The sequence below is a fragment of the Cnephaeus nilssonii genome (genome assembly GCF_951640355.1).
Source record: "Cnephaeus nilssonii genome assembly, chromosome: 5".
Taxonomy (NCBI): domain Eukaryota; kingdom Metazoa; phylum Chordata; class Mammalia; order Chiroptera; family Vespertilionidae; genus Cnephaeus; species Cnephaeus nilssonii.
Window position 1 is genome coordinate 21,662,693 of NC_137076.1, and position 27,826 is coordinate 21,690,518.

Here is a 27,826-nt window from a genome sequence, read left to right on the forward strand (position 1 = left end):
GAACATGCAAGTTCTGGAGGTGAAATCTGACTGGCTCGCGGGAATGCGGCTGGGTCCTCGGCTGTGGTTTGCCATTACCGCCTTATTCTGTTCTTCTGCAATTGGGGAATCATATATGCAGTCTCTCCCCCATCCATTGTTTTTAAAAAAGCTATTTTTTCTGATTATAAGATTAGTGCATATTTATATCATCATAAAAATACAAAATAAGCACAAAATCTAGAGGGGTACATAAATCGTATCAAAATTCTACCACTTAAAGAGCCACTATTAACCTTTCGTTGCATTTTTATACCTATTCATGTACATATTTATTTTTCTTACTTGGAGTTTATGATATAAACACTTTGGGGCGCTGCTTTTAAAATTGAACACCATTGTGTACTCTACCACGCCACAATTTTTCAAAACTAATTTGTGGTGGTTTGACATCTTTTCCTATTAGCTGCATTGGCCCTAATTCTCGAAATTTCTAATAACGTCTATCCCCTTTTCGTTTTGACAATGACAAATTACCCTTTATTATTAAAGGTAACCCTGCTTCTTTAAAAAGCGAACAAACGTGCTTGAGACATCAGCACGCCAGAGCGGCTGCGGCCCCCCTCTGGGGAGGCCATCAGGTCGTCAGTTCTGCCGCATGGACATCCTGTGCGCTAAGCCTGGGGGCTCTGTCCATGAACTTCAGGCGCAGGCTTCCCCGCAGCGAGCCACCGGGCCAAGGGTATACCAGTAGACTCTTCATATTGTTAAGTTGCTGTCTGGAAATTTGATTCCTGCAGACGGCACGCCAGGGCCTATCTTGCCACATCCCCAGCTGCACCCTGTCCATGCCAGAGCCCCAGAAAGACACTGCCATCATTTGCACTCGTCACGTACCTGCTGTGTATGTATCACATCAGGATGCGCTTCCTAGGAGCCCAGGCTCCCATCCATGGAATGGGTGGGTGTGGGTTGCATCAGCTCACACGTCCTCTGATGGACACGAGCTCTCGTCCTCTGTAAGAGCTAATCTTGGATTCACCCCCCCACACACTTGTACCCCCAAGCCCCCAGTTTTATGTGAGTCTGAGGTCCCCTCCTCTCAGGTGAAGGGGTCCTCGGGGCCCCCCGGAGCTGGCGGGGGAGCGTGCGTCCAGAGAGCTCCTGAGGAAGCAGCTGCTGCTGACCCCTGAGGCCTCTGCCGCCGGACTGTGGGCCTGTTTGGTGAGGTGTGCGTCCTCCTAGGACTGAAGGGGAGACTAAGGGAGGGCAAAGCCTCCCGCCCTCCCTCCAGGCATGCCAGTGTGAGTGAGGGTGCTCTCTCGGCTCTAGCCCCCTGGCTCCTGCTGTGCACCCTCACATCCCACGTGCACACATGCTCTCCTTCACCTTGAACACGGGCCTTCCCCTGCTTTCTTTCTTTTTTTAAAAAACATATTTTTATTGATTTCAGAGAGGAAGGAAGAGGGAGAGATAGAAACATCAATGATGAGAGAAAATCACGGATTGGCTGCCTCCTGCAAGTCCTCCACTGGGGATCGAGCCCACAACCTGGGCACGTGCCCTTGACCGGAATCGAACCTGGGACCTTTCAATTCGCAGGCCGATGCTCTATCCACTGAGCCAAACCGGCTAGGGCCCTTCCCTCGCTTTCTACATCTTTCTGGCCCATTAAGGCTGCCGCGTCTCAGGTCTCTGGTGTCCCTTGTCCCTCACCCCATCTACTTATGCTCCATCTTCCCAGAACTTAACTGTCCTCAGGCCTTGCAAAGTGGGAGCCGGTCCCTGACCCCTGAGGCCCAGCAGGAAGCCTGCGGGGTGCAGCAGGGAGGGGGTTCTGCGGGTCAGGAGAGACAACAGAAGCTTCCTCCCTCCTCCTCTTGTGGCAGCAGTGCCAGGCATCCCGCTCCTAGAGGGCCGCCATGGGCGGGACAAGTGTGTTTATGAAGCTTGGTCTATTCTCTTCCTCTTGGGTGTTCAACATGTGTTACCCTGTGAGTATCTGTGTGTGTGTGTGTGTGTGTGTGTGTGTCCCAGTGTTGGTTGGGTGCGTGTGTAAATGTCGGTGCGAATCACACTGAGGATGTTAGCGGAAACGTTGAGGCTGACGACCGATGGTCAAACCCGTTGCTCCCACGAGGACAGGCAAGCCCAGGGAGAGTGCAGCCACCTGCCCCCGGTCACCCAGCGAGTACTCAGGTGGCCCAGGGTCACAGCCACGGACTCCAGGCCCTGGGCCCCTTGGGCCTCGAGTGATGGAGCGAGGGTCCGTGTCGGCTGTGTACGCGCTCGCTGTGGAGTGTCAGGCCCTTCCCGCCCGCTCAGCCGCTGAGCAGCTCCTTCTGGGGCTCTTTGTGAACCTGCCTCGCTATTAATCTACCTGTTAGTAAAAGAGATTACAATTGCCGTAATTACAGGGCGCTGCGGCTCCCCGGCAGGAGCAGGGCTGAGTGAGAGGCAGGGGGTGGGGGAGTCCAGCCCCACAGGAAGCTGCTATTAAAAGCCCGTGCTTTGATATAGTGCAGGGACAGCGGCCCTTCCCTGGGTGCTGGGCAGGCCCTGGAGGGGGGCTGGATTCCACACAGGCTCTGGCATGACACCGGAGGTCAGCAGGGCTGAGGACAGGGAGGGCAGGGGAGCACCGGCCCCCCTGACTCACAGGCCCCAGGCTGCTGCTGCAGGGACAGGCCTTCCCAGGCTCCGAATGGCCGAGACAAGGTGGCACTGGTCAGAGTGGGGCAGTGACTCTCCTCAGAAGGGGCTCCGCAGCCCCCAGCCCCACTGACTTGTGTGGACAAACAGAAGCGCCTGGTCTGTGCCAGCGCCTGGTCTGTGCCTGGTGGGCAGCGTCCTCCTGGGAGAAGAAGACACGGGGGATCTTGTAGCACAGGGGCTCTCAGTGGAGGCGATTCCGGTGATGTCTGGAGACATTTTTGGTTGTCACTCCTGGGGCGGGGGGTGTTCACTACTGGCATCTAGTGCTGAGGCCAGGGATGCCGCTGTCCTACAACAAAAGGGACGGCCCCCCGCAGCAGAGAATGGTCCTGCCCTAGTGTCAGGGTGTCACAGTGGGGAAGGAAAGGAGTGGGGGGGGCGGGGCAGGCCCCAGGAGGGCTCGCTGACTCCCTGTGCTGTGTGTGTCTCGAGATCTCAGCGCAGGGTGCCCAGCAGGGCTGTCGCTGAGGTGGGAGAAGAACAGGCACCCCAAGCCGACACCCCCAGCGCGTTGGTTGATCTCGTGGTTGGTGCCCGTGGCTGCAGGCCACTGCCCTTCTCTTCTGGCAGACCCTTCACTTACTCGCCCTTGCTCTGCACCCGCCTGTATCCTCACTGCCCGCCTTGGCATCGGGGGCGTCAAGGGTGCAGACCCTCTTCGCCAGCTCCAGCCTCGAAGGCCCCTTTGGGTGGGAGGAGTCCCAAGGAGGGGTGCATGGCTGAGAAGGGCTTTCACCCTCCCACTCCCATCTGCAAAGGCACCGGCTACACCTTGGCTTCTCCAGAAAACACATGGAGCCCGGCCTGCCCTCGGAGGCCGGGAGCTGAGCAGGATGGAGGCCTCATGGGCAAACCTCGGTGTATGCTTCTCTGGGTAGGCACAGGAAGCCTTCCCCCACCACCCACGCCTGCACGCAGAAGGGGCGCTGCTGTGGGCCGGCACTGCTGCCCTTTCCCACTCCTCTTTCCAGTTCGGCCCCATCCTAGGTGCCCCTGGGAGAGAGGACCGGACGGCTGATTAGGGTGGGCGAGGTGGGTGCAGGCGCTCGGTCCTGTGTCTTAGGGTATGTGCGCTTTTTGTGTGCAGGCTGTGTATGGGGTGGCTTCTGAGACCCCCTCCCCGCCCGCCCCCCCCAGCCCTTCGGCCACTGTGTCTGTTTTCTGAAAAGTGCAGTGACTTCCAGCGGTTGTGAATTCTGGGTTTCACACCGAGTCCCTAATAGTGGAGTCACTTTGCTTCCCCCCTCCTTTTTCTTTTGCCTTGACAGCTTCAACCTTATAATTTTACCTTCCCCAGCCTCCCGTGTGCTCCTTTTCTTCCGTCTCCCCTCCCTGAGACTCTCGCTGCTCATCGCAGGGAACCCCCTTTAGGGAGAGATGGCTCCTGACAAGAGGGGAGGGGCCTCCTGTCAAACACTGGAGTTGATGTTTTGTTTGGTAAAACGTCTGTAAATAGGCTGCGAGGCGGTGATGCTCCGTGGATCCCTGTGCACGAGGGCGTCTTTTTGTGTCTGTGCACGTCTCAGCGCGTGAATGTCAGGAGGAGAGAGGAAGGGAAGAGAGGAAGGAGGGAGGAGAGCGGCGAGGAATGGCTCCTGGGGGCTCTGGGACCGTGCCCTTCCCTCTGGGACATGGTCTTGGCCTAAGTCACAGGCTCTGACCAGGAGAGGGCCCGAGGCCCAGACCCTTTAAGGGCCCAGGTGAACATCAGAAAAGAAGCCCCCGCGGTCACAGCGGCTCAGGGTTGGCTGCTCAGAAGGCTGGAAAGGGACGGTGGGCCTGTTCTCCCCGCTGAGGCCCTGAGAGCTGGGGTGTGGAGCGAACCGTTCCTCCCACCAGCATGGGGTCGGCCTGGATTCTCAGGAGCAAAACCTCGCTCTTCCCCACGAAGGGGAGCCCGTTTCTCCCCGGACACGAGGCTGTCTCCTAAGCAGCACTGCCTGCAAGGACATCCCTGTCCTTTTCTTATTTTTAAAGTGAGACTTGTTGCCTTAGATCGGCCCCTTTTTAAGTGTCAGGTGGCTTACCTATTCTAGGATTTGACTTACAGCAAACGCACTAAAAACCCCGGTGTACTCGACTTTCTAAGCGGGGCCCCATCCGTTTTCCCGCCATCCGCCTTCCAAGACCGCGGAATGCTCTGCCTCTCAGCCTCTCCTCAGCCAACACCCTTCCCTGGATCCATTTTGAGTTGCTCTTCCCCGGCCCCGTTAGAAAATGTCGGCTCCGGCTGCACCATGCTCGCGAACAAAGGTGCAGAACAATTTTGGCTGCTTCGTCCAGGAAATAAATTCCTCTCCGGTGCCAGAAACCACTGAGTGGTGCCATGTGTTGAGCTCTGGGGCCCAGCACCATGGGCAGGGCTGCTGCTCGGGGAAGTGTAGGCTCAGGAGGCTCTGAGGACGAGAAGCGTGCTTTCCACACATCCCGCCGTCCCTGGTCAGGCACCCGGGAACTGGCCGCTTGGCCTGCTCTCCCAGGCCTGGCTTCCCCTCTGCAATTGCCCGTGGTTTGGTTGGTCTCGGGGCCCACGGCAGACAGGCCCCTCCCTCCGTCCCTTGGTGCCAGCGCCTTGCTTTCCGTGTGCCTTGCCCGCGTGCTCTTGCTCCGTCTTCTTTCTGCGCTCTCACCTGCAGTCAGTGGCACTGCTTGTCGGTGTCACGGAGCCCCCTCTCACATCAGCTCCGACAGCCTAATCCTCAAGTTATGCGCGGAAGCCTCGGTAGACGGAGGAATCTTGCCGGGGGCCATGCTCTGGGTCCTGCAGTCCGGGGGCCGGTCCCCTCTGTGCACATCTGCCCCTCTCTGCTGATGCCCTGGCTTCTCTCAGGTCTGGTTTCGCCGAACTCTGCTCTCCGGCTTCCAGGCCGACATCTGGTTCATCCCCCACCCTGTGTCCATAAGTGAGCTCACCACACCCCAGCTCCCCTCCCTCCTTTTCTCCGTTCCTCGACTTGTCTCAGTTGGGGGTGTTGTAGGCCTACCCAAGCTCAGGAGCGCGCACAGCCCAGCTAACGTGGCCCTGTGGTGGCTCCGGAGCATCCCTGCCTCTTCGCCGTCACTCTCATTTTCTGAATCCAGCTTTTTCTCCTCTCCTCCGGATTTCTTTTTGATTAGAATATAATTCACATAATATAAATTCGATATTTTAAATGGTATGATTCAGTGGCATGCAGTGAATTCACGATGCCGTGCAACCATTACCACTGTTTAATTCCGGAACAGTTACACCGTCTCCCCCCCCCGCAAAAAAAAAAAAAACACACAAAAAAAACACCTATACCTATTAGCAATTCCTCCTTCCTCCCAGCTCCTGGCAACCACTAATCTGCTTTCTGTCTCTATGGTTGTACGGGTCCTGGACATTTCATATCAATGGAATCATACACAGTGTGTCTTTTGTATCTGGCTTCATTCTCTGAGCATAATGCTTTCAGGGTTCATCCACACTGTAGCACATATCAGAACTTCCTGCCTCTTTACGACTGAGTAATATGCCACTGTATGGATGGACCACGTTGTGTCCATCATCCTTTGTTGATGGACATGTGGGTTGTTTCCACTTTTTGGCAATTGCGAATAGCACCGCTGTGAACACGTGTGTACAAGTATTCACGCAGACATACGACTTCGATTCTCTTGAGTATGTACTTAGAAGGGGAATTGTCCTTGCCTGACGCTTTGTCACCACTTTCCCATGGGCAGCTGGTCCCACCCTCTCCCAGAGGTGCTGTCTGCTTGGGCAGGCACCCAGGGCCTCTCCCAGCCAGGCCTCTGCTGACCATCAGCATCATCTCCCATCATGCCCTCAGTGCTATGTATTCTCGAGCGCGCAGCTCTCCGCAGGCCCTGCGTGTGCCGTGCTGTTCTGGGACTCTGGGCGTCTGCTCCCATTTCTCTCCAGTCTGCCTTTCTCTTTCCCCCTTTGTCCAAACACCTCGTCTTTCTCACCCCGGCCCAGCTGTCACCACCCGCCTTGGTACGGACTTCTCCCACCTTACTTCTCAGCCCTGGAGCCCAGCCCTCCTTGTCTTGGTGGTGGTGGGGGTTTGCGTTTTGTCTGTTACACACCCAGCTTTCAACTGTAGGGCGAGTTGCTCAGGACAGCTTCTCTGGTTCTGTATTTGCGGCATTTAGCAAGTAATAGGTGTTTAGCAAACGTGTGGAATTCACGTTAAGGCACCTGTTGGCTTTTCCTGAGTGTCGCAGATCTGTGTGTACCCACTCTGGTGCCTGTGCAGACCTACAAATGAACATACGTGCACAGTGTGCCTCCCATCACCCTCTGGGCCCCGGGGTGTCAGTGTCCTTGCGTTTGCTCCCCGTGGCTCCCCAGGAGCAGTTAAAGGAGGGGGATGTTACAGGATGCCGGGAGTTCCAGAGGTGATTCTGAGAGAATCCAGCCCCCTTTAAGCCAAATGGGTGAAGAGCAGGTCACATGTGACCTAGTTTCTTACCGTTCTCCTTTGCTCCTCCAACTACAGAGGGGTTGTTCTTTCCTCCCATCCAGCCCAGCCCCTCTGGAGGTAGCCCCCCGAGCAGCCTCCAGGGCCCAGGGGTGTTGGCCTCAGCGCCTCGTGCACCTCCCGGACCTTCCTGCGGTCAGAGTGGGGGTGAGCAGAGGAGCTGGGGAGCAGCTGCCCCGGGCTTGGGTGGGTGCTGTGCCTCAGATCCCTTTGCAGAAGGCGGGGCTGTAGCAGTCCCACCGGGTGTTGGGACAATGCCCGACACCCCCACACACCCCACACCAGCCCCACTCAGGCTCTACATGAATCACCCAGCTCAGGCTCTGCCAGGTGGCCCAGGGCAAGCAGGCAGCTCAAGTGGGTGCAGTGCCAGCCCAGCCACCCCACCGCAGGCCCAGGGCGGAGCAGGGTTTTGCCCATTCAGGGTAAGGGGGGTGGAGAGAGGCAGGGCGGGGGATGTCATCTGCACCGGTCTGTGGTCAGGTGAGGCCACCCTTCATCTCTCGTCTTCTCCTCCAACTAGATCCTCTCTGCACCGAATCTCTCCCACAGCCATTTTCTCCAAGCCCCAAGCGGGCAGGTTCTCCAGGCGAGCTGGAGGCACAGTGGCCCGCCCCCCTTCTGGCGACAGCCGCCTTCTCAGCGCAGCCAGGCCCTCCTCCTCCTCCCACTTCGCCCTCTCCTCTCCCTGGGCCTCTTCCCCACGTGGCTCATTACAACTCCAGTTGTTCAGGTCTTGACCTCAAGAGCCTTCCCTATTGACCCCTGACCAGCGATACTAATCTGTGTCAACAGGCCCCAGGGGTTAAAGAAACACAACCCGCTGCTGCTGCTGCTGCTGCCTTAGCAGGTGCCTGGAGGGGGCGGGGTGGCTCCCGGAGCTCAGGCAGCCGGAGGAGCTTCCCCAGCTCAGCCCCCTCCCCACTGCCACGGCCCTCCCACCCCCCCTGTCCTCTCTGGGATTCTCTTCTTCCTCTGCAGACCCCTCCCTGCCCACTGTCCCCTCCTCTCTGCTACCACTCCCCTTCTGTCTGTCTTTCCTTTGCTTCCCCTTCTGCCCGTAGGATTTAGGACCAAATGCCCCTTGCGCCCAGGTGCCCAGGTGGCACTGCCCTGGTCACCCCTCCCACTCTGCACACCCTCTCTGCTTCTCTCTCCTCCTCTCCTTTCAGTCCCAGGCAGGATCCTCCCCCTGAGCCAGAGGTTCTCACGCCAGAGCCTGCATTAGAGTCCCCTGGAGGGCTTGTTACAACAAAGATCCCTGGGCCTCCCCACAGGGTCTCTGCATTTCCAAGTAGCTCCCAGGTGCTGCTGAGGAGGCACACGGTGGGCTACCTGGGTGGAGAGCTCCGAGGGGAGCCCTCCCAGTGGGGCATGAACCCCCTGAGCGCTGCATTCTGATAGCACAGGGGTGCGTCACCTGAGGGCAGCCTGGTGACAATGCAGGGGCTGCCAGGTGGCGACATGCAAGGCAGGATCCTGCCTCAGGCTTGGCCCTGACTCTGCGGGGGGCCATGGCAGGGTGAGGGGGACACCCTCCTGACTTAGGCAAGGTGATCTGGGTTCTCTAGAGAAACAGCCACGTGTCACTTGTGACCCTTACTTGGGAACCCAGAATTCGGCTTCTAACAAACAAACCCTTACCCCTATCCATTGAGCAACCAGACTGGAGACCATCTCAGCCCAGCCAGGCTGCTCTGTGCTCCTGGGGGCAGTCCCTGGCCCATTCACACACACACACACACACACACACACACACACACACACACACACACACACCAGAGGAGGGAGAATGCTGGGCACGGAGACATTGGTCACTGTGCCTGTCCTTGCTTGGCCCTTAGGAGTCCCACGTGGCCCTCATCCTGCTCACAGGGAAACGGAAACCGCCTCTCGTTGTGCACCCTATAAAACATGAGGGCCCATCCTCCACCCTCCGTCTGTGGGGGCCACAGCCACAAGGGTACACAGTGTCTGGCATGGGGTGGCCCTCACAAGGTGCTGGGCAGAGTGCTGAGGGGGGCTCTGAAGGGAGTGGCTGCCCAAGGACCTGGTGTTCTCCAGTGGGCTTGCCATCATTTTAGGGGGGGGGTCTTTCTTATGGACTTTAGGGACTATGGAGACACTAGTAGGCCCAGGAAACCCAGGTGGGGGTTAGGCTGGCTGGCAGGGCACCTCAGGGTGCTCTCCACCTTCCCGCCTATTCTTCTTCTCTTCTGACTTTCCGCTCGGCCCCCCACTCCCCCAGACCCCCCTTTTCCTTCTTTCTCTTGGCTGTGGCTCCCTGGCAAGGCTGGGGAGCAAGAGACAAACTCTTCAAAAAAACGTGTGTTTTTTTAAGTTTCCCAAACTTTTCCAGATGCCAAGAAGGGGCCAGAGAAACCCTGCAACTGCAGAGCGGGGAGGAGAAGGGACCGCGTTCCAAGCCTCTCCCTCCTCCGCCTTGGTGGGAAGGAGGGGCAGCTCGGGGAGCAGGGTCAGAGAGCCCCTTCACCATCCCCAAGCCCTCATCATCGCTCTGAAAACCCCCAGCAAGTGTGGGGAGGCAGAGCCAGAGGAGAATGTCAGGGGGGCCCCCTAGGAACTGCAGCATCACATTATAAGGGAAGTGACTTCTGGGGTTCAGAAAGGTGGAACTGGGAGAGAGTAACCCCCTCCAAGCCCAGAGAGGTCAGGAGTGAGAAGCGGGGAACCTGGCCCCAAGGGCTCCCTCCCCTGAAGTCTGGGGCCTGATACAAGAACCCCCTGGGGGCCAGGGAAGGGGGGAGAGAGAAGAGGGACCGTGTGTGGGGACAGCACCGGCACCGCTGCCATCCTCCAGTCCCACCCCAAGGGGCACTGCCCCCACCTCTGCCGTTCTGTCCATCCACTCCCTGGACACCTCCTAAAACAAAGGCCTCTTTGTGGTCCTGGCCCACTGGCTCGCTGCCAGCTACATTCTTTGCGTGTTTCCTGAGCGCAATGGGGGCGCGGGCTCCGTGGTCAGCTCCTCCCCCACCAGCCGACTCCAGGGGCTCAGAGCTGTCCCTGCTTTGCTGCCCGGCCCAGGGTCCTCCCACAGCTCCCATCCCGCCTGTGGGTGGATCTGGGCCAAGAAAGGAAAGCCCTAGGAGCTCAGCCCCTGGGGCTGTGGAGCCATCAAGGGCGAGTGGAGTCCATCCATCAGGGCTCCGGCTGATCTGGCCTGTCCCACCAAGCCTTGATGTTCTCATCCGTAAAAATGGGGGAAATAACAGCCACCCTATGGGGCTGGCAGGCAGATTAAAAGTCTCCCAACACCCAGCTCCTGCCTGCCACACAGCGGAGGCGCTGTGTAACTCTCGCTCCCACTTCCCCGCTGCTTGCTGGGGGGCTGGGGGTAACCTGGCTGGATTGCTGAGGAGCTCAGAGGGTCTCAAGAGCTTTGGGTGGGACATTTTCCTGAAGTCCCATGGGGACCCAGAGCCTAAGGTCTACTAGCACCCCAGGGGAGTCCCTCCCCACCTAAGGGATGGAGCTAGGTTCTTAGCGAGTGGCCTGCCAATCCCAGATCTGATCCTGCTCCCCATGCCCCCGCCCCCCAGGCACCCACCTTGTCTGTAACAACAGCGATGTGCCCTCTTTGGGTTAGGCGTGGGGGCGGAGGGGTTAGATCTCTGAGAATAAGGGGACCTGCGGAGGGTGAGGGCTGGGAGCCCCAGCGAGGGGAGGCTGGGCTTTTGGAGTAGAACACTCTGGAAAGTCTGCTGATCCGTCCTGTCACCTCCAGTCACCAACCACTCAGGGTCACACACGGTCCTGATGAAGCCCTAGATTGCTGCTCTGGGGTTTACCCCCACCCCCACCTCCACCCCCTCCTCTCTCGTTAAAAAAATGTTCATAATTTGGAAAGAAAAGGAGCTTTTTACAAGCTGGCGGCTCTAGGGAACTTTCTGTCGGTCTTTCTGGCCTCGTGATGGGTGGGGCCCACTTTTCCCTTCCCTCTCCTGCTCTCCTAATAATCCCCACTCGGCAGCCCTGCCAAACACACTCACACACCCTTTATGGGACCTCCAGCCGCTGTCACCCCAAAAAGCAGCAGGAAGGCCGAGGACCTGTCTGTGCCTCCGGGGCCCCAGCCAAGCCCCCTGCCCCCTGCCCCCGGCGGTCGCCATCCCTGGGCGGGAGTCCTCAGATAGCGGCGCTCCCCCAACTCCGTGCATGGACCCAGGCTGCGCAGCCTGCCTACCCTCCCCCGAGGGCTTGCCCTACTCTCCTGCTGAGTGAGGGTCCCCCGAGTCCTCTGGAGTGGGGGTGAGGGGGGCGCCAGGGAGGGAGCGGGAGGTGCTGAGCTCACCGCCTCGGCATCTGCCCTCCCTCCGCCCCTGGTGCGAGGGCCGCCGCACTCCCGCCAGCGCCTCGCTCCCTAATAGCTTTTTAAGTCCAACCACATGTGTCTGTGGAGCGCGGAGCCGCCCCTCGCAGGGCCTCGGTTCTCCCTCCCTTGCTGGAGACCACCCTCCACTCGGAGCAGCCCGGGGCTGGGGGAGGGGGCCTGCCTCCCGAGAGCCCATCTGCTCACCCCGGCCCCGCGGAGCCAGAAGGGGATGGGTTGAGCGCGCGGGGCTTTCTCGTGGGGGTGTCGTGCTCCTGGGGTCTGGGATTCTCTCTCCCCCCGTGACAGGCAAGGGGGTGCAGGAACCTGAAATGGGCGGCTAGGAGCTGGGTGAGGAGCCCTGGCCTTGCCCCGAGTTTCCCAGGTCAGGGCATGTGCACCAACCAGCACCTCTCCTGCACCCAGCCCCACTCCAGTGACCCCGCTGTCGCCCCTCCAACTCGTACACGTGTGGTTCCCTGTGCGTGTGAGTGGTCTGTGGGGAGGCCTGTGGGGTGCGGTTTCACAGGAGGGGAGTGAGGGCTGAGAACCAACGGGCGGGCAGGCAGGCAGGCCTGGGGTCCTAATGAGAAAATTGCTTCCAGCCAGGAAGCCGGGCTCGGAGGCTGAAATTGCATCCAGCCCCAGCCAACTCCGCGGCTGCAGGCCCCGCCCTTCGGAAGGAGGTTGGGGAGCGGAGGGAGGAGCAGGGCTTGCACACGACTCAGCTCCCCCCACCTCCACCCCAACACCTTGGAGAGACTCCTAGACTCTCAGGGAGGAGGGGACTCAAGTAAGTGCCAAGGCCAGGCTTGGCTCCGGACCCCACTGCTGGATCCTTGGGAGGCAGAGGCAGCAGAGAGGGGATGGAGCGAATTCCCTCTTCTCCCTTCCGCTCTTCAGCCGCATTTGGCTCCTTTAGAGTCTTACTGAGAAAGGGCATGAGAGGAGCACTTTGTTTCCACATAGATCCCAGTCTGTGTGTCTGTGTGTCTGTCTGTCTGTCTGTGTGGAGTCACTTGAAATTCAGCCTCAGCCCCCTCCCCCCCACTCAGGGTTCAGCCCCTCCTGCCTGCCCCTCTGCTCAGGAGAGCCCCACACTCACACCCCAGGCCAGGGGACCCAGGCGGTGAAAAGCCGACTAGCTTTCTTTTCTTCCTGTTCCTCACTCGGGCCTTTGAGCAGAACCACTTATAGAATTTGTGGGGCCCAGTGCCGAATGAAAATACCGGGCCCCTCATTCAAAAATCAAAGATTTCAAGACAGGAAGAGCAGACATAACGGCCATGAAGTCAGCCCTGCTTCCAAGGAAAACTGGTACGAACCGCCCAGTGACTCAGTGAGCTCCTGCGCACAGATCCACCAGCCACGGGCCTGCTGGAGTGGACCAGAAGGTTCCACCTGCTGGGTCCCTGTGAGGGAGACCCAGCTGACTCCTGGGAAAATCTCTCCCTCGCCTGGGGCTTTGGTCTCCGCTTGATGCATTGCTCAGATTCTCCATTGGCCTGTTTTCTGGATTTCTGAGATGGCTGTAGGGAGTAGCGGCAGAGAAAGAATCTTCAGTGCTTAGAGATTCTCAGGGCAAGGTGGCCCTTGCCGCCCTCTGGCAAACTCAGAGGTGGAACCTGCTATATGCTGGGCCCAGCAGGCAGTGGGTCAGCCTGGACCTTCCTGCCCCCACCATCCCTGGGGCGGGGCCCCATCCTGCACTTGCAAGTTGCACCAGCGGCCAATGCAGAGCAGAGAGCAAGCAGGAGTGCTTGGAGAGAGGGAAGCAGGCAGGAGGAAGGAAACAACCCCATTCTCATCCCCCAAATTACTGGCTGGGATGGCAGGGGAGGAGGCGGAAAGCCGACATTGTTTACTTAATTAAAAGTAAACAACAATTTGCTGCTGCCAGCCTCCCATTAGCTGTGTGCTGAGCCCTATGAGCTGGGGACTCAGCTTTAGCTCCCTCCGAGGCTGGCTCCTGTTGCCACACCCCCAACCCCGCGCTCTCCAGGGCCCCGGGCCCCGTGGCCTTCCCGGTTCTGCCCTATCCAGGCTGCCCTGGGGAGCCGAGCTAACAGCAGGAGTGTCTCAGACCTGTGTGTCCGGATAAGAATGTCAAGAAACTGTTATTTGGCAGAGAACCCTGGGGCGAGAGACCCCTGCGTGTGCGTAGCTAGGCCTGGCTGTGATGCAGCGGGGCAGGCCAGGGGGTGCTCCCCTGCTTGGTTGGTGGGGTGGTGGACTCCTTGGGGAAGGCCGCCTTCCTCCCAATCGAGGCCCCAGTCCACACTACCTGGAGGGCTGGGCCTCTTTGCCCCACCTCCCACTTTTTTCCTTTTCCCTTTTAGCAGCTTATAAACATCCTTCTCCCATCTTTTGGCTCTTTTCCCAGAAAGGGGCTGTTCGGGGCTCCTGGAGGCCAGGAGAGAGGCGCGCTCCTTGGGCCTGAGGGGAGAAGGGCTGCTGGGACTGGGTTCCCCCACCCCTGCCAGGACAATCACAGGTGACCCCAGGAACGGGGAGGGAGGAGGCCTGGACTGGGGCTGAGCTGTCCCCAGCTCCTGCTTCCCTGAAGCCCCCAAGCAGGAACGGGGGGGGCGGGGGAGGTGGGGGTCAGATGGAGAGAGAGCTGTGCAGGCCCTTCTGCTGGCCGCCAGGGGCTGAGCAGAGCAGGGTGCCTTTCCTGGGACCTGTCCCCAGGAAAGTCCCCACCTCTCCCGTGGTCTCTGCCCCAGCGATGGAGAGCTCAGGCTTCTGTCTGGACCCAGGCGTGACCTCGGGCTCATGACTTTAGGTCTCTGAGCTCTCCGTTTCCCCTGTCGAAGGCGGCTTTATGAAACCATCGCCAAACAGGAGTTGCTCTAGGTCTCCGCTGGCCAGATGAGTCAGGTGGGGGAGAATATCTCAGAAAAAAAGACCCAGATGTGAGACACTTGGGAAGCCAGGCACACTGGGATATAATTTAAGCCCAACATAGGAGGCGAGGTGAGGTACCGGTGATAAATGCACAAGCGGTTTCATCTGGTGCCTCAGAGCAGAGTGGGCACCAGAACTGATTCTGCCCCCAGGGGACACTTGGCAATGGTGGGAACATTTTGGTTGTTGAGAGGAGACTGGGGGGGGGGGGGGGGCATGATGCTCCTGGCACCTATCTAGTGGGTGGAGGCCAGAGATGCTCAAACCCTACCGTGCACAGGACAGCCCTACCGCCGAGGATGGTCGGGGGTGGGAGTTGAGAACCCTGGTCTGGAGTTTAGCTTTCCTAGGATATTTGGGTACCCACTCTCCTAAATCTTCCTGCCCCACCTGTGTCGTCCTTCCAGCATTTGCATCTTCTTATCTTCCTCCCCCACCATCAGGATTCACACATCCACATGTGTGCACGCATACACACATGCTCACAGCTCCCAGGAGCCACAGACATCAGGGTTTTCACATGCACTCACACACAGAAAAATCTGGGAAGTCTGTCTTGCCTTAATTCAATAAAAGGCCTGGGGTTTGGCAGGACATTGTGTATCTGAGCTGCAGCTCCTTGCAGGATAGTTCAGGCTCCCTGGGATTCCAGCTGCTGCTGCTCCTCTCCCTTCTCCCCTTCCCCCACTTCCTAGGCCAGAGGCCCAGGGAGGGCCAGGTTGGCAACACCCCACTCCTCCTCCCCCTTTCCTAACCACCTTGCTTTCCATTGCTGCTGATAGGAGGCCGGGTCTCCTAAGGAGCAGGGACCCACCCAGCATGAGGCCAGTGAACTGTCTGGAGCAGAGGGCCCAGGTCAATCCCGCACTCCAGGGTTTCTGCTGTCCCTGCATAGGGTGGGAGGGGGCTGGAAGGAGTTGGAAAAGGGGTGCACCTGACCCAGTAGAAAGCCACCAGGCTCCGCCTGAAAGGTTGGAGGGCTCTGGGGAGCCTGCATCCCCGCGGAAGTGCTCGAAGCCCTGGTGGACAGGGTGGAGGTGCCCGCAGAAGGCAGACAGCGCTGGGGGACTACCATCCCTCAGCTCCCTTCCCCCACCTGAGCCAGTGGAGGGGCATGGGGGCGGGGCGTGCTGCAAAGGGGATGCGTTTCAGTATCTCTCCCCTGCCCACCTCTGCTCACCCCCGCTTTGGTCTCGGCTTTGGTAGACTCTGGGGGTGGAGTTCTCAGCCCCCCTTTTTCACCCCACTCTGGTCCCTCCTCAGGGAGCCAAGAGGTGATATCAGGCCCTACCTGTCACCTGAGAGTGACCCCAACACCAGAGCTCAGCCCTCACTTTGAGGGAGCCCTGCAAAGCCTCCCCTCGCCCAGAGCCTGAGGGCATTGGAAAGGGCCATCTGGAATGGGTACAGGAGGCGCCTCAGGGCCTCCCTGTGGGCAAGAGGGGCGTGGCCGGCCAGCCTGTGCCTCCTGGGCACCACTTCCTAGCACGTGCCACCCTCTCAGGCCATGCCTTTGTGGGGGGCCTGCTGCGTGCAGAACCTGCCCCTCAAACCCTGTAGCTGAAGAGCAGTCTGGACAAACGGCGAATGGCCAGCAGCGTGGTGTCCAGGGCGCCTTTAGGAGGAGCCCAGCCCAGCCCCATATATGTGACCCTTGGTGCTTGGGCAAGGCAGGAGGTAGGGAGCAGCCCTCCCGGCCGCTCCGCAGGCTGGCAGGAGGGTTGAGAGAAGGATTTGGGGGACCAGCGAAGCGGTCAGGCTCAGTCCGGAGTCCTGAGAAGCAATCTGCACTGGCCAGGGTCAGAGGGGTGTGTGTGCGGGGGGGGGGGGGGGGGGGGGGGAGGGGGGGCCTCACCTCAGCTAACCTCCCCGCTAAACAAAGGGACCTTTCTCCCTGCCCGCCAGGGAGGGTGTGCCCGCCGGCTGCTGCCGCCACTGCAGAGAGCGCTGGTGTGGTGTTCTTTTTTCCCTTCCTGACTTTTCTCATTTCTCTCCCTCTCTTTGGTTCCTGATCTCTGACTTTTAATCTCCATTTTTTACTCTTTGAGAGGGTAGTGGGTGGGGGGGGGGGGGGAGGAACTATTCCTCTTCAAGCGTCTGTCAAACGCAGAGGCAGGTCCCCAAAAGGTGGGGGCTTTGTGGGCGTGTTGGGAGCACTCCTGGAGTCCTGCTGCCGCAGACTCGCCCACACCCAGGGCAGCCCCCGCTCTGGGGGAGGCAGGCAGGGGACGCAGCCGCGGTGGCGGCTGCGCAGAGTGGGCCAGGGCTCAGTGGGTTACACCTCCCCCCCCGCCCCCCCCCAGCCATGCACCTGGCAGCCCCCCACCTCCCGCTTCTCCTCGCTCGCCGTTCCCCGGCCCCCTTCTCTCCGGCCCCCGCACCGCAAGCTGTTCCTAATCAATGAGAACGGGAAGCTCGGCCCTCACATCGCATCACGGGATGTGCTTGGCAGCCGCAGCAACCGGAGCCGCTCGGGCAGCACAACCCCGGGGTCCGAGCGTCCCGGGCTTGGCCGGGTCCTTCTCTTTCCTACTCTGGCCTCGCGGTGCGCAAAGGGAACCCAGGCCCCCGGAGACCCGAGCGGGCGGTGCGCAGGTTCGTCGCCCCCAGCCCCGTCGCTGCCGACCCTGGGCAGCTAGTGTTAACTCGCTGCGCCACCTAGCTACGGCGTCCGGGAGTGCAGCGCGCGGCTCCCTTGGGGTGCGGCCCTTGAGCCTGGCTGCCCTGGGAAGCCCCCTTCGGTCTCTCAGGGCGTAGTGAGGGCGGAATTTGGCACTCACAACGTGGATATCGCTTTTGTCCCTTCAGCAGCCTGGACTGCCCCAGTCCTGGTTCTGGGTAGCTGCCCCCTGCCAGGTGCCAGGCTCCGTATACCGGGCACCCAGGCTTCTGGAAGATGCCCCTTGGCGGCTCCTCTGGATCGCAGCAACGCGGAAGTATAGGGTCTGGAAGCTGCCCCGCCCTGTCCCATCTTGCCTTCCACATGTATGTTTGGCTTTACAGTGTATGAAACCATCACTTCTCATCCTCTGTAAAAATTCCTGCTCACGTCGCACCATCTCGCCCTGCAGAGGGGGGCAGGCCCGAGTTGTGTAGCACAGGCAGCTGGGCGCCCAATCGCAGCAGGTCTAGGATTTGGACTTTGGGTTCCTGATTCCAGGTGCTGGCTCCTTCCAGCACCCAGAGCTCTTCAGTGTCTCGGGAGGCCACCTGCCCACCCCACCCCCATTCTGCCCAGCCTGGGTTCTCAGAGCTCCGGGTTGGAGTCAAAGGTCCAAATTCCTCAGGTCTCATTTGGACAGTGGCTGCCTTAAGGCCTCCAGGGTGGCGTGTCTTCCCTTCACAGGGAGACGCTGGGTCCTTGCTCAGGTCAGTCCAGCTCTCGGGCACGGGGGCCATTGTGCTCAGGCCTGTGCACTGGCCCACTTCCTTGGGTGTGAGTGGTAAGGGTTGGGTCTGCAGGAAAGATGTCCTCTCCTCGGAGGGGAGGGTGCCAGCTACCTGTGCTTCTGTCCCCCGGGGGGCTAGTGTAGCCACGGTTGAGAGAAGGTTGTGGAAGGGGCTCTTCAGAGTCTTGTTATCCGCTGCAACTGTGCTTTGAGGTGTGAGGGATGCAGTAGTGAAAAAAACCAACAGACCTTGACCCCCAAAGGGCTGACGGTCAGGCGGGGTGCTCCTGGCCAGGACGCCCCAGCCTGGGAAGCCTGGTGGCCAGGTCCTTGGGGCTCCTGTGCGTCTCCCACTCTCCCAGCCCTGGCCCGGCCCGAGGCTCTCGGTATGGGTGGGATTTGAATGGAAGGGCTGCTGGGCTTCCACTTGGACATAGGATTATGGCGTGCATTTACGTTTGTTACTCTTCTGTGAGTCAGAGTCTCTCTCTCTCCCCCTACAAGGCAAGTCCCTAGCAGAGGATGCTCCTTTAGGGTCGCCGGCCTGGGAGTCAGATGCTGCCCTTTAGAGGGCTGAGGATGTTAGAGCACCTGGGGATGGGGGGCAGGTGGCCTTGGCCTGCGCCTGCTTCCCCAGGGGGTGAGTGGAGATAGGTGGGTTTTCTCCCCTCATCCCTGCCCTTCTCTGGCCCTCCCAGCCCCCCTTCCATGGGCGAGGAGGTGCTGCGTGTGGGGCCTTCCCTTGCACGGGCCTGAGAGTGAATTTCCTCTCTGTGGGGACTTGCTTCTCGAACCACCTTCTTTTTCTTAATTATTTGTTCCTTCCCTGCACGTCCTCCTGGTGTTCTGCTTCCCCTCTCTTCCCCGAAACATTGTCAGAGGGTCTCGCCAGACCCTCACCCTGCTGAGCACCCTTCAGACAGATGCTGGCAGCTGGGTGCAGCCCAAGCGACGCGCTCACGAAGCTATGTGCTCACTCCTGCGTATTTTTAGGAAAGTTTCCCCCCTTTGGGGTGTTGTTTTTAAAGAAGGAGTCAGATTCCCCTTTGCTTTCTCCCCCTTTCCCTGCCTCTCTTGGAACCCCCTCTTCTCTGCTTCTTTCTGTTGCAGCCTTCTCTCTCTGAACGGCTTTCCTTGGGCTCTGCTTTTCCAGCTTGGCCCTCCCCCCTCTCTCTTACAGTTTTAATTTTGTCTGTCTGTCTGTCTCTCGCTCTGGAATTTAACGCCTCCTTCTCTCCTTTCCCCAAACTCCTGCTCATCCCAGACTTGTCACGTAAGTGGTCTCCAGAACTTCTCCTCCGGGGTTGGCATTAGCGTCTGAGGCCTCTGCTCCTTTACAAATCATTAGACCAAGGGCAAGTGTATTTAGGGGATGGGGAGTAATGCCTGGTCCTGGGAGGTAGGGACACTATTAATAGTCCTAAGATCAGCTGGGGTTGGGGTGGTTGTCTGGCCTGGCCTGGCCTGGGCAGCTCAAAGGGCCAGCAAGGGCAGCACCAAAAATAGCATGAGTGGGGGTGGCGCTGGGGGAGCGGCTCTGCAGGCCCCAGGCTGGACGTGGGCACCTGTCCCTCAGGGCCCCCATCTTTTCTTGGCCTGTGGGGTGGAGGGGGCATCCTCCAATGCCATTTTCTATCCATCAGATTGGGGCGGGGGGACAAGCTTCAAGGGGCTTGGAGCCACTTTTCTGGACCCGCCATCACATGACTTCTGGCCCCAGGCCCTCCTGGGAATGCCGGCTCCAATTGCCAGCTGAGTCGTGGCACCAGCAGGCGCTGCCAGGAGAGATGCCCGGCCATCGGTGGGGCGGTGCCTATGCTCATGGTCTAGGAAGAGCAGGGCCTTGGCCCCAACACCTTCAGAATCCAGAGGCACAAGCAATTTCTCCCCTCCCCTATTGGCCTGGCCCACCTTCTGGCGTTCTCATTCCCTGCCTCTCTTCCCTCATTTTCAACGTGGTGACCTCCTGAAACCATGCCCTGCAGCTGCTGCTGGTGTGGAGGGACACACCTGTAGAAGATGTCCAGCTCTGCCTTTTATTTGCAGAGCATCCTCTCTGCCCCTCTTGGCTGATGGTAACGGGCCAGGCCCCACGGGAGCCCCTCAGCTCACTGGCCGTGGTCTCTGGTGTGAGACACTAAAAACTAGACTCTAGGGTGAACCTAATGGGTCGTGAAGAGTATGAGCTCTGTGGGAGGGGAGCTGAGGGTCAGCATTTGCGCTGAGCCCCGGGGAGGAGTAGAGTTTCAGCCAGTGGAGGTGTGAAGGGAAATGGTGGCCCAGGCGGAAGGACAGCGGGTGTTCATGGAACCCCTACTATGAGCCAGGCCCTGGGCTAAGCACCTTCTACCTGTTTTCTCATTTATTCATTGCTCAGGAACCCTAGGGGGTGCGTGGTAGCTCTATTTCACAGATGAGGAACAGTTCAGAAGTTGGCCAAGGTCACTGGGCCGGTAGGTTGAGCTCACAAAGTGAGCTCAAGGGGAACCCCTTGCCACCGTTGCTGGTTGCTCACCTCCATTTCCCCTTACTCTGTTGCTGCTATGCCTCCTCATCCCCCTCTGTGCTGGGGTGAGGCCAGACCCCCCTATGGTGGGGTATCCTCAGTGGTAGAGCACCATGGTGCCCCCCTTGATTGGGCACAGGGTCCAGGCCAAGGACACCTCCCTGGGTAGGCCAAGGGCAAGCTCAGGACGGAGGTGGAGAGGGACCAAGGGCCGGCCTCCTGCTTTCCTCCATCTCCCTCTAGGCCCCTCCCTTTGCCTCCTTCTGTAGTGGCTGCTTCACCTTCAGTCCCTCTCTGGTGACTTCCCGGCCTCTGGGTGCCTCTAGAGCATCCGGGATTATCTTACTTCCAGGCCCTGGGTCTGCTCGTTCACTCCACCGACAGCCATGGAGCCCTGATGTCCGAGGTGCTGGGGGTCAGCACTGGGTCCCCTGCAGACCCACCTGCATCTCCCAGTGCTGCTGTGGGTGGGAAGGCTGTTCTCATTTGTTAATTCTGGCCTGGGCTCTACCCAGCTACTGGGTGCCTTGCTCAGCGCTGAGGTGTGTCCCTCCTCTCTTCTTTGCTGGCCACTGTTTCATCCCATGGGGAGAGCAACTGAGTACCCAGTTCCCTCAGGCTTCAGTGCCCAAGTCCCGTCTCTCGTTCTCCCTGGGCTGGGGGCAGCGCTGAGGACGGTCTCCCGGCAGGTACAGAGAATGCTGAGCAGCTCACTCCACGGGAGCGCCCTGGAGGTCCCAGGGTTGCATGCCTGAGTCCAGCCATCTGAGCCCACTCTGCTGGTCTCCTGGGCACCAGATGGACCCACGGACTTGCCTTCGCCTCCCTTCCCATAGTTTCACTGCAGGGTGGTAAGCCCTGGAGTAGCCCAGTCCCTTGCTCCCTGGGGACCCCACACAGCACCCATGGAGGTGGACTGGGTTGAGGCGGAGAAGGAAGTGCTACTGGTGTCAGGGACCAAGAGTGGAATGTCCCATCCAGATGCTGGCCCTGTCCTGCCAGGTCCCTGTGGCCTGACCTTCTGTCCCAACCCCGTCCCACCCTTGATGACCTTCCTTGAGCCCAGGCCCCAGGGACAGCCAGAGCAGGTCTAGACCACCTGTGCGCTCCAGATGCAACTGGGCCTCTTCCCTGTCACTTATCCCCTCTTCCCCTGTGCAGGTGACTCAAATCAAAGCCTCAAACCCCCTTTGGATCTATGAGTGGAGGGGGAATGAGAAAAGGAGGGATGAGGGTGATATGGGGGACATGTCTTCCTACCCGGCCCTTACCCCCACCCACAGCTTGAGGACTGTGCTCAGGTCAGGCTCCTGTCTCCAACCATGTCGGGGTCTAGGGATGGCAGAGGAGGGAGAAACCTCACGGTGGCTCCAGGGCCTGTGCTACGCAAGCTGGCGTGTGGAGGTGGAGCGAGGAGTGGCAGGAAGAAGGAGAAGATCCTAGAAGCCCCCTGGACCTGGCCCAGGTTGAGCGCCCCCCCGCCCCTGCCCTCTGGCTGCCCTTCATTCTCAAGGACTTCCTGGTCCCTAGTCTCCTGTTTGCTGAGATGGGGAGAACCCCTCAGTGACCCGTCCTCCTAGCCCCCCATCCGCCCTGCTCCCCTCCTCAGGGTGTCTCAGATTCTGGGACTTAGGTTTCAAGAGGCACAATAGTTATATTCTCCGGCTGTGATTGCTGCAGGCCGGGCCTCTGGCTCCCCTTGAGATTGGGTTTCCAGTGCTCTGGACGCTCCGGAATCACAGAGGAGTGGGGGAGGGGCTGTGCCACGCTGGAGAGGGCCAAGCAGCTCCTGAATTGTATGGGCCCTTCAGAGGACAGCAACCCCAGAACAGAGCACACCCCACCTGCTTCTTGAACCTCAGGCCTGGGGAGAGCCAGGGGAAGGACAGGTGGACCCTGCGGGCTGTCCTCCCTGGCCCCCAAAAGCCAGCATTCAGGGCAGAGCCGGAGGGTTACCTAGCTGGCCTGGTGCTTAGCACAGAGCGTGCTGCCACAGTGGGGTCACAGCTCTGGGTGCACGGCGCACCCCACCCCTGCAGGACAGCAGGAAGTGGCTGGAGGCATCTCCAAGTTGTGCTGGCCTGAGTGTTTGCATGTGCTTGGGTACGCACGTGTGGGTGTGGTTGAGCCGGGTCTGTGTGCCCCTCTCAACCCCGAAACCTCCCGGCATCGTGATGTGCATGGGGGAGGCCGGGCAGCGAGTTACATGTGCCTTTTGTCAGAGGGTTTGTCTCGGGTGAGAGCCGAGGCAGCGTGTTCCTCGCTGCAGCGTGCAGGAATTCCTCCCTCACCTAGCGGGAGCCATAAATATCTCCCGGCCTGTGACTGGAAAATATGTATAAAAACATTGTCAGTCGGGACTCATGTGCAGCACGGGGCTCTTCCTGGCAGCTGGAGCTTCCCCCTCCGGAACTCTTGGAAACATGCACACGTATGCACACGCACACATGTGCAAACAGGCAGGATCAGGAGAGGAAACAGGGCTGGACACAGGGGAAGTGAAGGAGAAGGACGGACAGCGAGGGGGTGCGGAGTCAAGACAGAACCGATTCAGAGAGAGGCTAAGAGCTGAACGAAGGACGTAGGGAGCTTCAAGGGCTGAGAGGGTAGAGCTGGCGGGGGGTAGGAAAGACAGTACGGCGGGGGGGGCATTGCCGCCGTCCCAGGGGATACGGAGGGACCTGAGGGAGAGAGGGGCCCACGCTACCAACCACGTCTGGGTGCTGCACCAGGCCACCTGCCAGTCCACAAGCCAGTGACACAGGGTGACCAATGACGTGTGTGCAGGTGAATGGGGAACAGTCCCTCCAATCACAGAGCCTTGCTCTGGGGAGCCCACTTGGGCCCACGCCGAGGCAGTCCAGATTGTCACCTTCTCCTGCACAGTCCTCCCTTCTGGGCGCCTCCTGGTGCCAGATCCCCAGGCACCACTGGCGGGCAAGGTCTCCGCCTGGGAGGGGTGGAGCGCACGAGTAGCTCAGGTCCCACGAGGAGGGCGTATGGAGGATGGCCAGCAGAGCCTGCTCTTGTGTGCGACACAAGCTAGTCTGAACCCCTGGCAACAAGCTGTGGGCTCCAAAATTCTCTCCATCCCCAAACCTGGCCCCGGGTCAGGGCCCTGGTGCCTGCACACCCAGGCAGCCGTCCTCAGATAGTGGCTGAACTTGGGTTTGGGGGAGGCCTCATGGGATGGTCATCATGGGAGGAAGCTTAGAGCACAGAAGGTGCTGTCTGGTCCTCAGCACAGGAAGGGGGACAGTGGTGGGCTGTCCGGGGCTGAGGGAGGTAACCGTGCCCACGGCCCCCCAGTCCTATCTCGTCTCTCCAGGAATTTACGGCAGCTGTGGTCTCTGAAGAGAGGTTCAGGCAGGGGGTCTGGGTTTCTGTGCCGGCCTCAGTCAGGGGGGGCCCTGCACTGGGGGTATGTGCTTGGGGTTCCCATTGCTCTGGTGACCGGGCCAGAGCGAAGGCGGAGGCTGGAAAGACTGCCAGGGAACGTGACCCTGAAGGGCTGAGGAATCAGAGTGACAGTCTCCAGGATGTGGGCCGGGTGGGAGAGAATAAAAGATGGAGCCGGGCACCTGCCCGCCCTGTGCCAGCCAACACCATCCTGCCCCTCCACTGGTCCGCAGGCCACCAGCTGGCCCATTGTCCCCCGTGAGAAAGCAGACACTGGAGGGGGCTCCCCTGTGGCAGGAGCTCGCTCACGCACGCCTGCCTGCCTGCCTGGCAGGGACCGCCGGAGGAGAGCCACCCCGCGCTGGGTCGGGGCGAGGGGGGGGCGGCAGCGGAGAGAGGAGCCGCCGGGCAGCAGTCAGGTCTCCTCCGGTGCTGCTGGCAGGGGGCAGTGCGTGGGGCCTGCGAACAGGAGATAAAGCGTTCAGGCAGAGGGTTTTCCCTCACTAACCGTGGATTTGTGTGTTTGTTCAGCTGGTGGTTCTGATAAGCCCCATTCTGCCAGATAAAAGCCCAGCAGCCATGAGGCGGGGCCTGGAGCCTTCCTCCCGTCTGTCCCGAGGCCTGGGGTTATCCCCTCCCCCGGGAGACCCATGGAAGGGGGTCAGGGTGCTGGGGTGTTGTGCGCTCCGAGGGCATGGCTCCCCCAGCACCCCTGGGGAAGACAGCTGGCCCCCCTCCCCGGGCGCCTGTGCACCAGCGGCCCACAGCCTGTCTGCGCCCCGGGCCGCTGGCTGGGTCCCCGCCAGCCCCTCCCGGCTCGTCCAAGGCCCACTCCCCCGCTGACGGCGTGGACACGGGCCTGCCGCCATCGCGTCGCGCACTGTCCCCTTGGGGCAGGGGTCCACTCTGCTGAACTAGAGGAGCCCTGGGGTCTGGGGGCTGCCAGTGGCCAGCCGCCTGGAGCGGGGCAGAGTGTCCCCAGGCCCTGGCCTCGGCCCTCCGGGTCCCCTCCCTCCCGGTCCCCTCCTGGGCCCGGTCGGGAGGAAGAAGCTTGTGCCGCTTGAGCGGGACGGCGGGGCCCTGGCCGCAGGGCTGGCTTCTGTGCCTCGGAGCCTGGGACCAGACTTCCAGGGTCTGCCTTTGTCCGGGACGGAGCCGAGCGCCAGGCCGGCGGAGGCCGCGGGCGCCAGCCGTAAGATGGCTGCCAAGGCTAACATGGCTGCCAGCAGCGGGCAGCGCAGCCGCCCGAGGCGCGTGGCGGCACCTCGCCCCCTCTCCCTGCCGGCCCGCCTCTCCACACGGAGCTAATAGGAATAACAGCGGCACCGTTTGGGGCCGCGTCCCGGTGTGGAAGGATTTCCTGTCTGTCTCACTGCCTGCCGCCCCGGCCCCGTGCGTCTGCCGCACCGCCATCTCTTTGTCCGGCTCCGGCCTCTGTCACGGGCTGGGTGTGCGCATGCGCGAGGCTTGCCAGCGCCTCCGCGTGGGGGGGACCCGGGCCAGTCCGTGGGGTGGGCATCAGGGTCTCCTCCACGGACCCGGGCCTGGAGGGGTTGGTGGCAGGGACCCCTGGGCCCTCGCTGGGCTCCACAAGCTGGTCTGAGGCTCTGCCCCTCCGGCGTTAGGAACTGGGGCAAGGGCGGCCCTGAGAGGCAGCTGCTGGCTAGGGCTATTATTATTTTTTTGTCATTAAAAACAAAACAAAACCTAACAAGGTGCCCTGGCCGGGTAGCTCAGTGGGTGAGAGCGGCGTCCCGCTATGCCAAGGTTGCGGGTTCCATCCCTGGTCAGGACACATACAAAAGTCAACCAATGAATGCATACCTAAGTGGAACAAATAGATGTTTCTCCTTCTCTCTCCCCCTTCCTAGCGCTCTCTAAAATCAGTCCGTCAAAACCATGTTTTTAAATCTAATACGGTAAAGGGTGGGGGAAGTGGGCCTGAGACCGCCCCGAGGCAGCCTGTCCCCTCCCACTGGCCACAGTGAGGCAGGTGGCCAGGAGCGGAGCCGCGGAGGGGCCTTCGCTCTGGGGAGGCTGCTCTTCTGCCGCCGGCCCCGGTGGGGGCCCGCGTTGCCCTTAGGAATCTCCTCACGGGTCGCTCCCCAGTGTGAGCGGCTCAGCAGTGAGATTCCCGGCCAGTAGGCTGGCCGTGGGGTGATGGGTGAGACCAAGAGGCAGGATTGTTCCAAAGAGTGGGGCAAAGCCCTGGCCAACACCTGTCCCCAGTTTTCCCAATGCCACCCCCATGTGGTTCCCCCAGTAAGCAGCTGATTCTTTCCCCAGTGCCTGCCTTCCTCCTGCCCCACAACCTGCCCTGGCCCCCCTCCGCCACCCTCTCACCAGCTGTCGTGCCCAGGCAGGCATTCTGGAGGTCCCTGTTGTGCCCCTGGCACACAAAGCTTTGAGGACCTGGAGGGCGGGGCGGGGGGCTTTCCCAAGCTCAGCAAAATATTCACACACACACTCCACCCTGCCCCCAGCCCTCTGTGAGCTCCCACCGCACAATGGGCCCTTGTTTCGGGGCTCCCTCTGAGCAGCTGTGGCACTGGGGCATGAGACAACCCAGACAGGCTGGCACAGAGCGGGCGACAGCGTCAGGGCAGACCTCCCCCCTCCGTGTTGCCAGGCACTGCCTGTAAGCATAAAGGTGAGGTGGGGGTGGCTCAGGCAGACAGGAATGGCTCTAATTAATGAAGTGCGGGAAGCTAGGGGCTGCTTCTCTGGGCACTTGAGCCGGGTGGAGGATGGGGAACCCTTGGGTCCATTCCAGCTGTGCAGAATGGTCGCTGGCTTCCCGCCGAGGAGCCCTCCTGGCCCTGACTGTCGGCCGATGCCGCTCACCCACTGGCGACTTTGTCCCCAGGGCCCATCGGGCAGTGTCTGGAGACAGTTTTGGTTGTCACAACTGGGGTGCTACTGGCATCTAGTGGGTGGAGGCCGGGGGTGCTGCCAAACACCTTGCAGTGCCCAGGAATCCCCACCGCAGTAGGGTGCCCCTGGAAACGGGGCTGGAGAGGGAGCCATTGGTGGGGCGCTTTGGTCTTGACCCATCTTCCCCTTTGTGTCTCCTGCAGAATCCGGACAATCAGATAGTTCAAACCAGCAAGGAGATGCGGACATCAAACCACTGCCCAACGGTCAGTGCCCTGCTGCCCTCACCTCCCTGATTGCCCTGCCCCCAGGCCCTCCTGTGTCTCCCACCAGTTCTTCCCCTTTACTCAGCTGTCCCTCAGCTGAATTTTGGCTGCCAGCTGGAGGGGAGGGGACTCACCTGCAGTGCACCCCCTCTTCCCTGGAGACCTGAGAACCCCGGAGGGCCATCCCAGGGCTTGGGAGGAGTGGGGAGAGCTTTGAGGAATGCAGGCAGCCCCTCCTGGCCTGGCCTCCACGCACTCACGGCTCTGTTCCCTCCTCAGGGCACCTAAGCTTCCAGGACTGTTTTGTGACTTCCGGGGTCTGGAACGTGACAGAGCTGGTCAGAGTTTCACAGAGTAAGTGAGTCCTTCCTTCCTGGCCAGGGCCCAGTCAGCAGGGATTGGGGGGGCGGGCAGGCGTGGCCCCTATGGCTGGAGGGGGTCTTGCTGGGGCCAGGGGCAAACAGGGTTTCCTGGGGCATTGTCTGCCTCCTGGGCACCAGGCTGAGGGGGAGCAGAGGTGCCCAGAGAGCCCCGTGTCTGATCTCCGCTTTGGAGGAAACAAACAGCGCAGGGCTCCTCTCCAGCGAGCCCAGCCGGGAGGAGGTTTCCTCGGCAGCTTCTCAGTGAACTTGCCCCGGGGCTTCTGGGGGACAGGCTCCATCGGGCCTCCGTCTGTACACTCATCCATCATTCCCTCGCTTCTTCCCAGCTCCTGTCGCCACAGCATCAGGCCCCAACTTCTCGCTGGCGGACCTGGAGAGTCCCAATTACTACAACATAAACCAGGTGACCCTGGGGCGGAGGTCCATCACCTCCCCGCCCTCCACCAGGTAAGCCCAGCCCCTCTGTTCTTCCCTCTCCCTTCCCCCCACCACCCGGCCACCTGGGATGCGGTGGGCAGCTGTCCCACAGTTCCCTGGGTGCTTCAGAACGTCACCCCTTGTTGAGGGCACTGGCCCTCTCCCCTGAACGTCCTGCTTTGTCCCGTTGTG

The 27,826-nt window shown here is 60.4% G+C and overlaps 1 protein-coding gene across 5 annotated transcripts in view; it reads left to right on the forward strand.

Moving 5' to 3' along the window:
* NFIX (nuclear factor I X) overlaps positions 1-27,826 on the forward strand; it is a 91,705-nt gene that overhangs the window by 43,476 nt on the left and 20,403 nt on the right. For all 5 annotated transcript variants that reach the window (XM_079770096.1, XM_079770094.1, XM_079770098.1 and 2 more), the window contains exons 3-5: positions 26,772-26,834; positions 27,114-27,188; positions 27,544-27,664. In XM_079770096.1, coding sequence (XP_079626222.1) covers positions 26,772-26,834; positions 27,114-27,188; positions 27,544-27,664 — 259 coding nt within the window. The remainder of the gene's footprint in view (positions 1-26,771; positions 26,835-27,113; positions 27,189-27,543; positions 27,665-27,826) is intronic.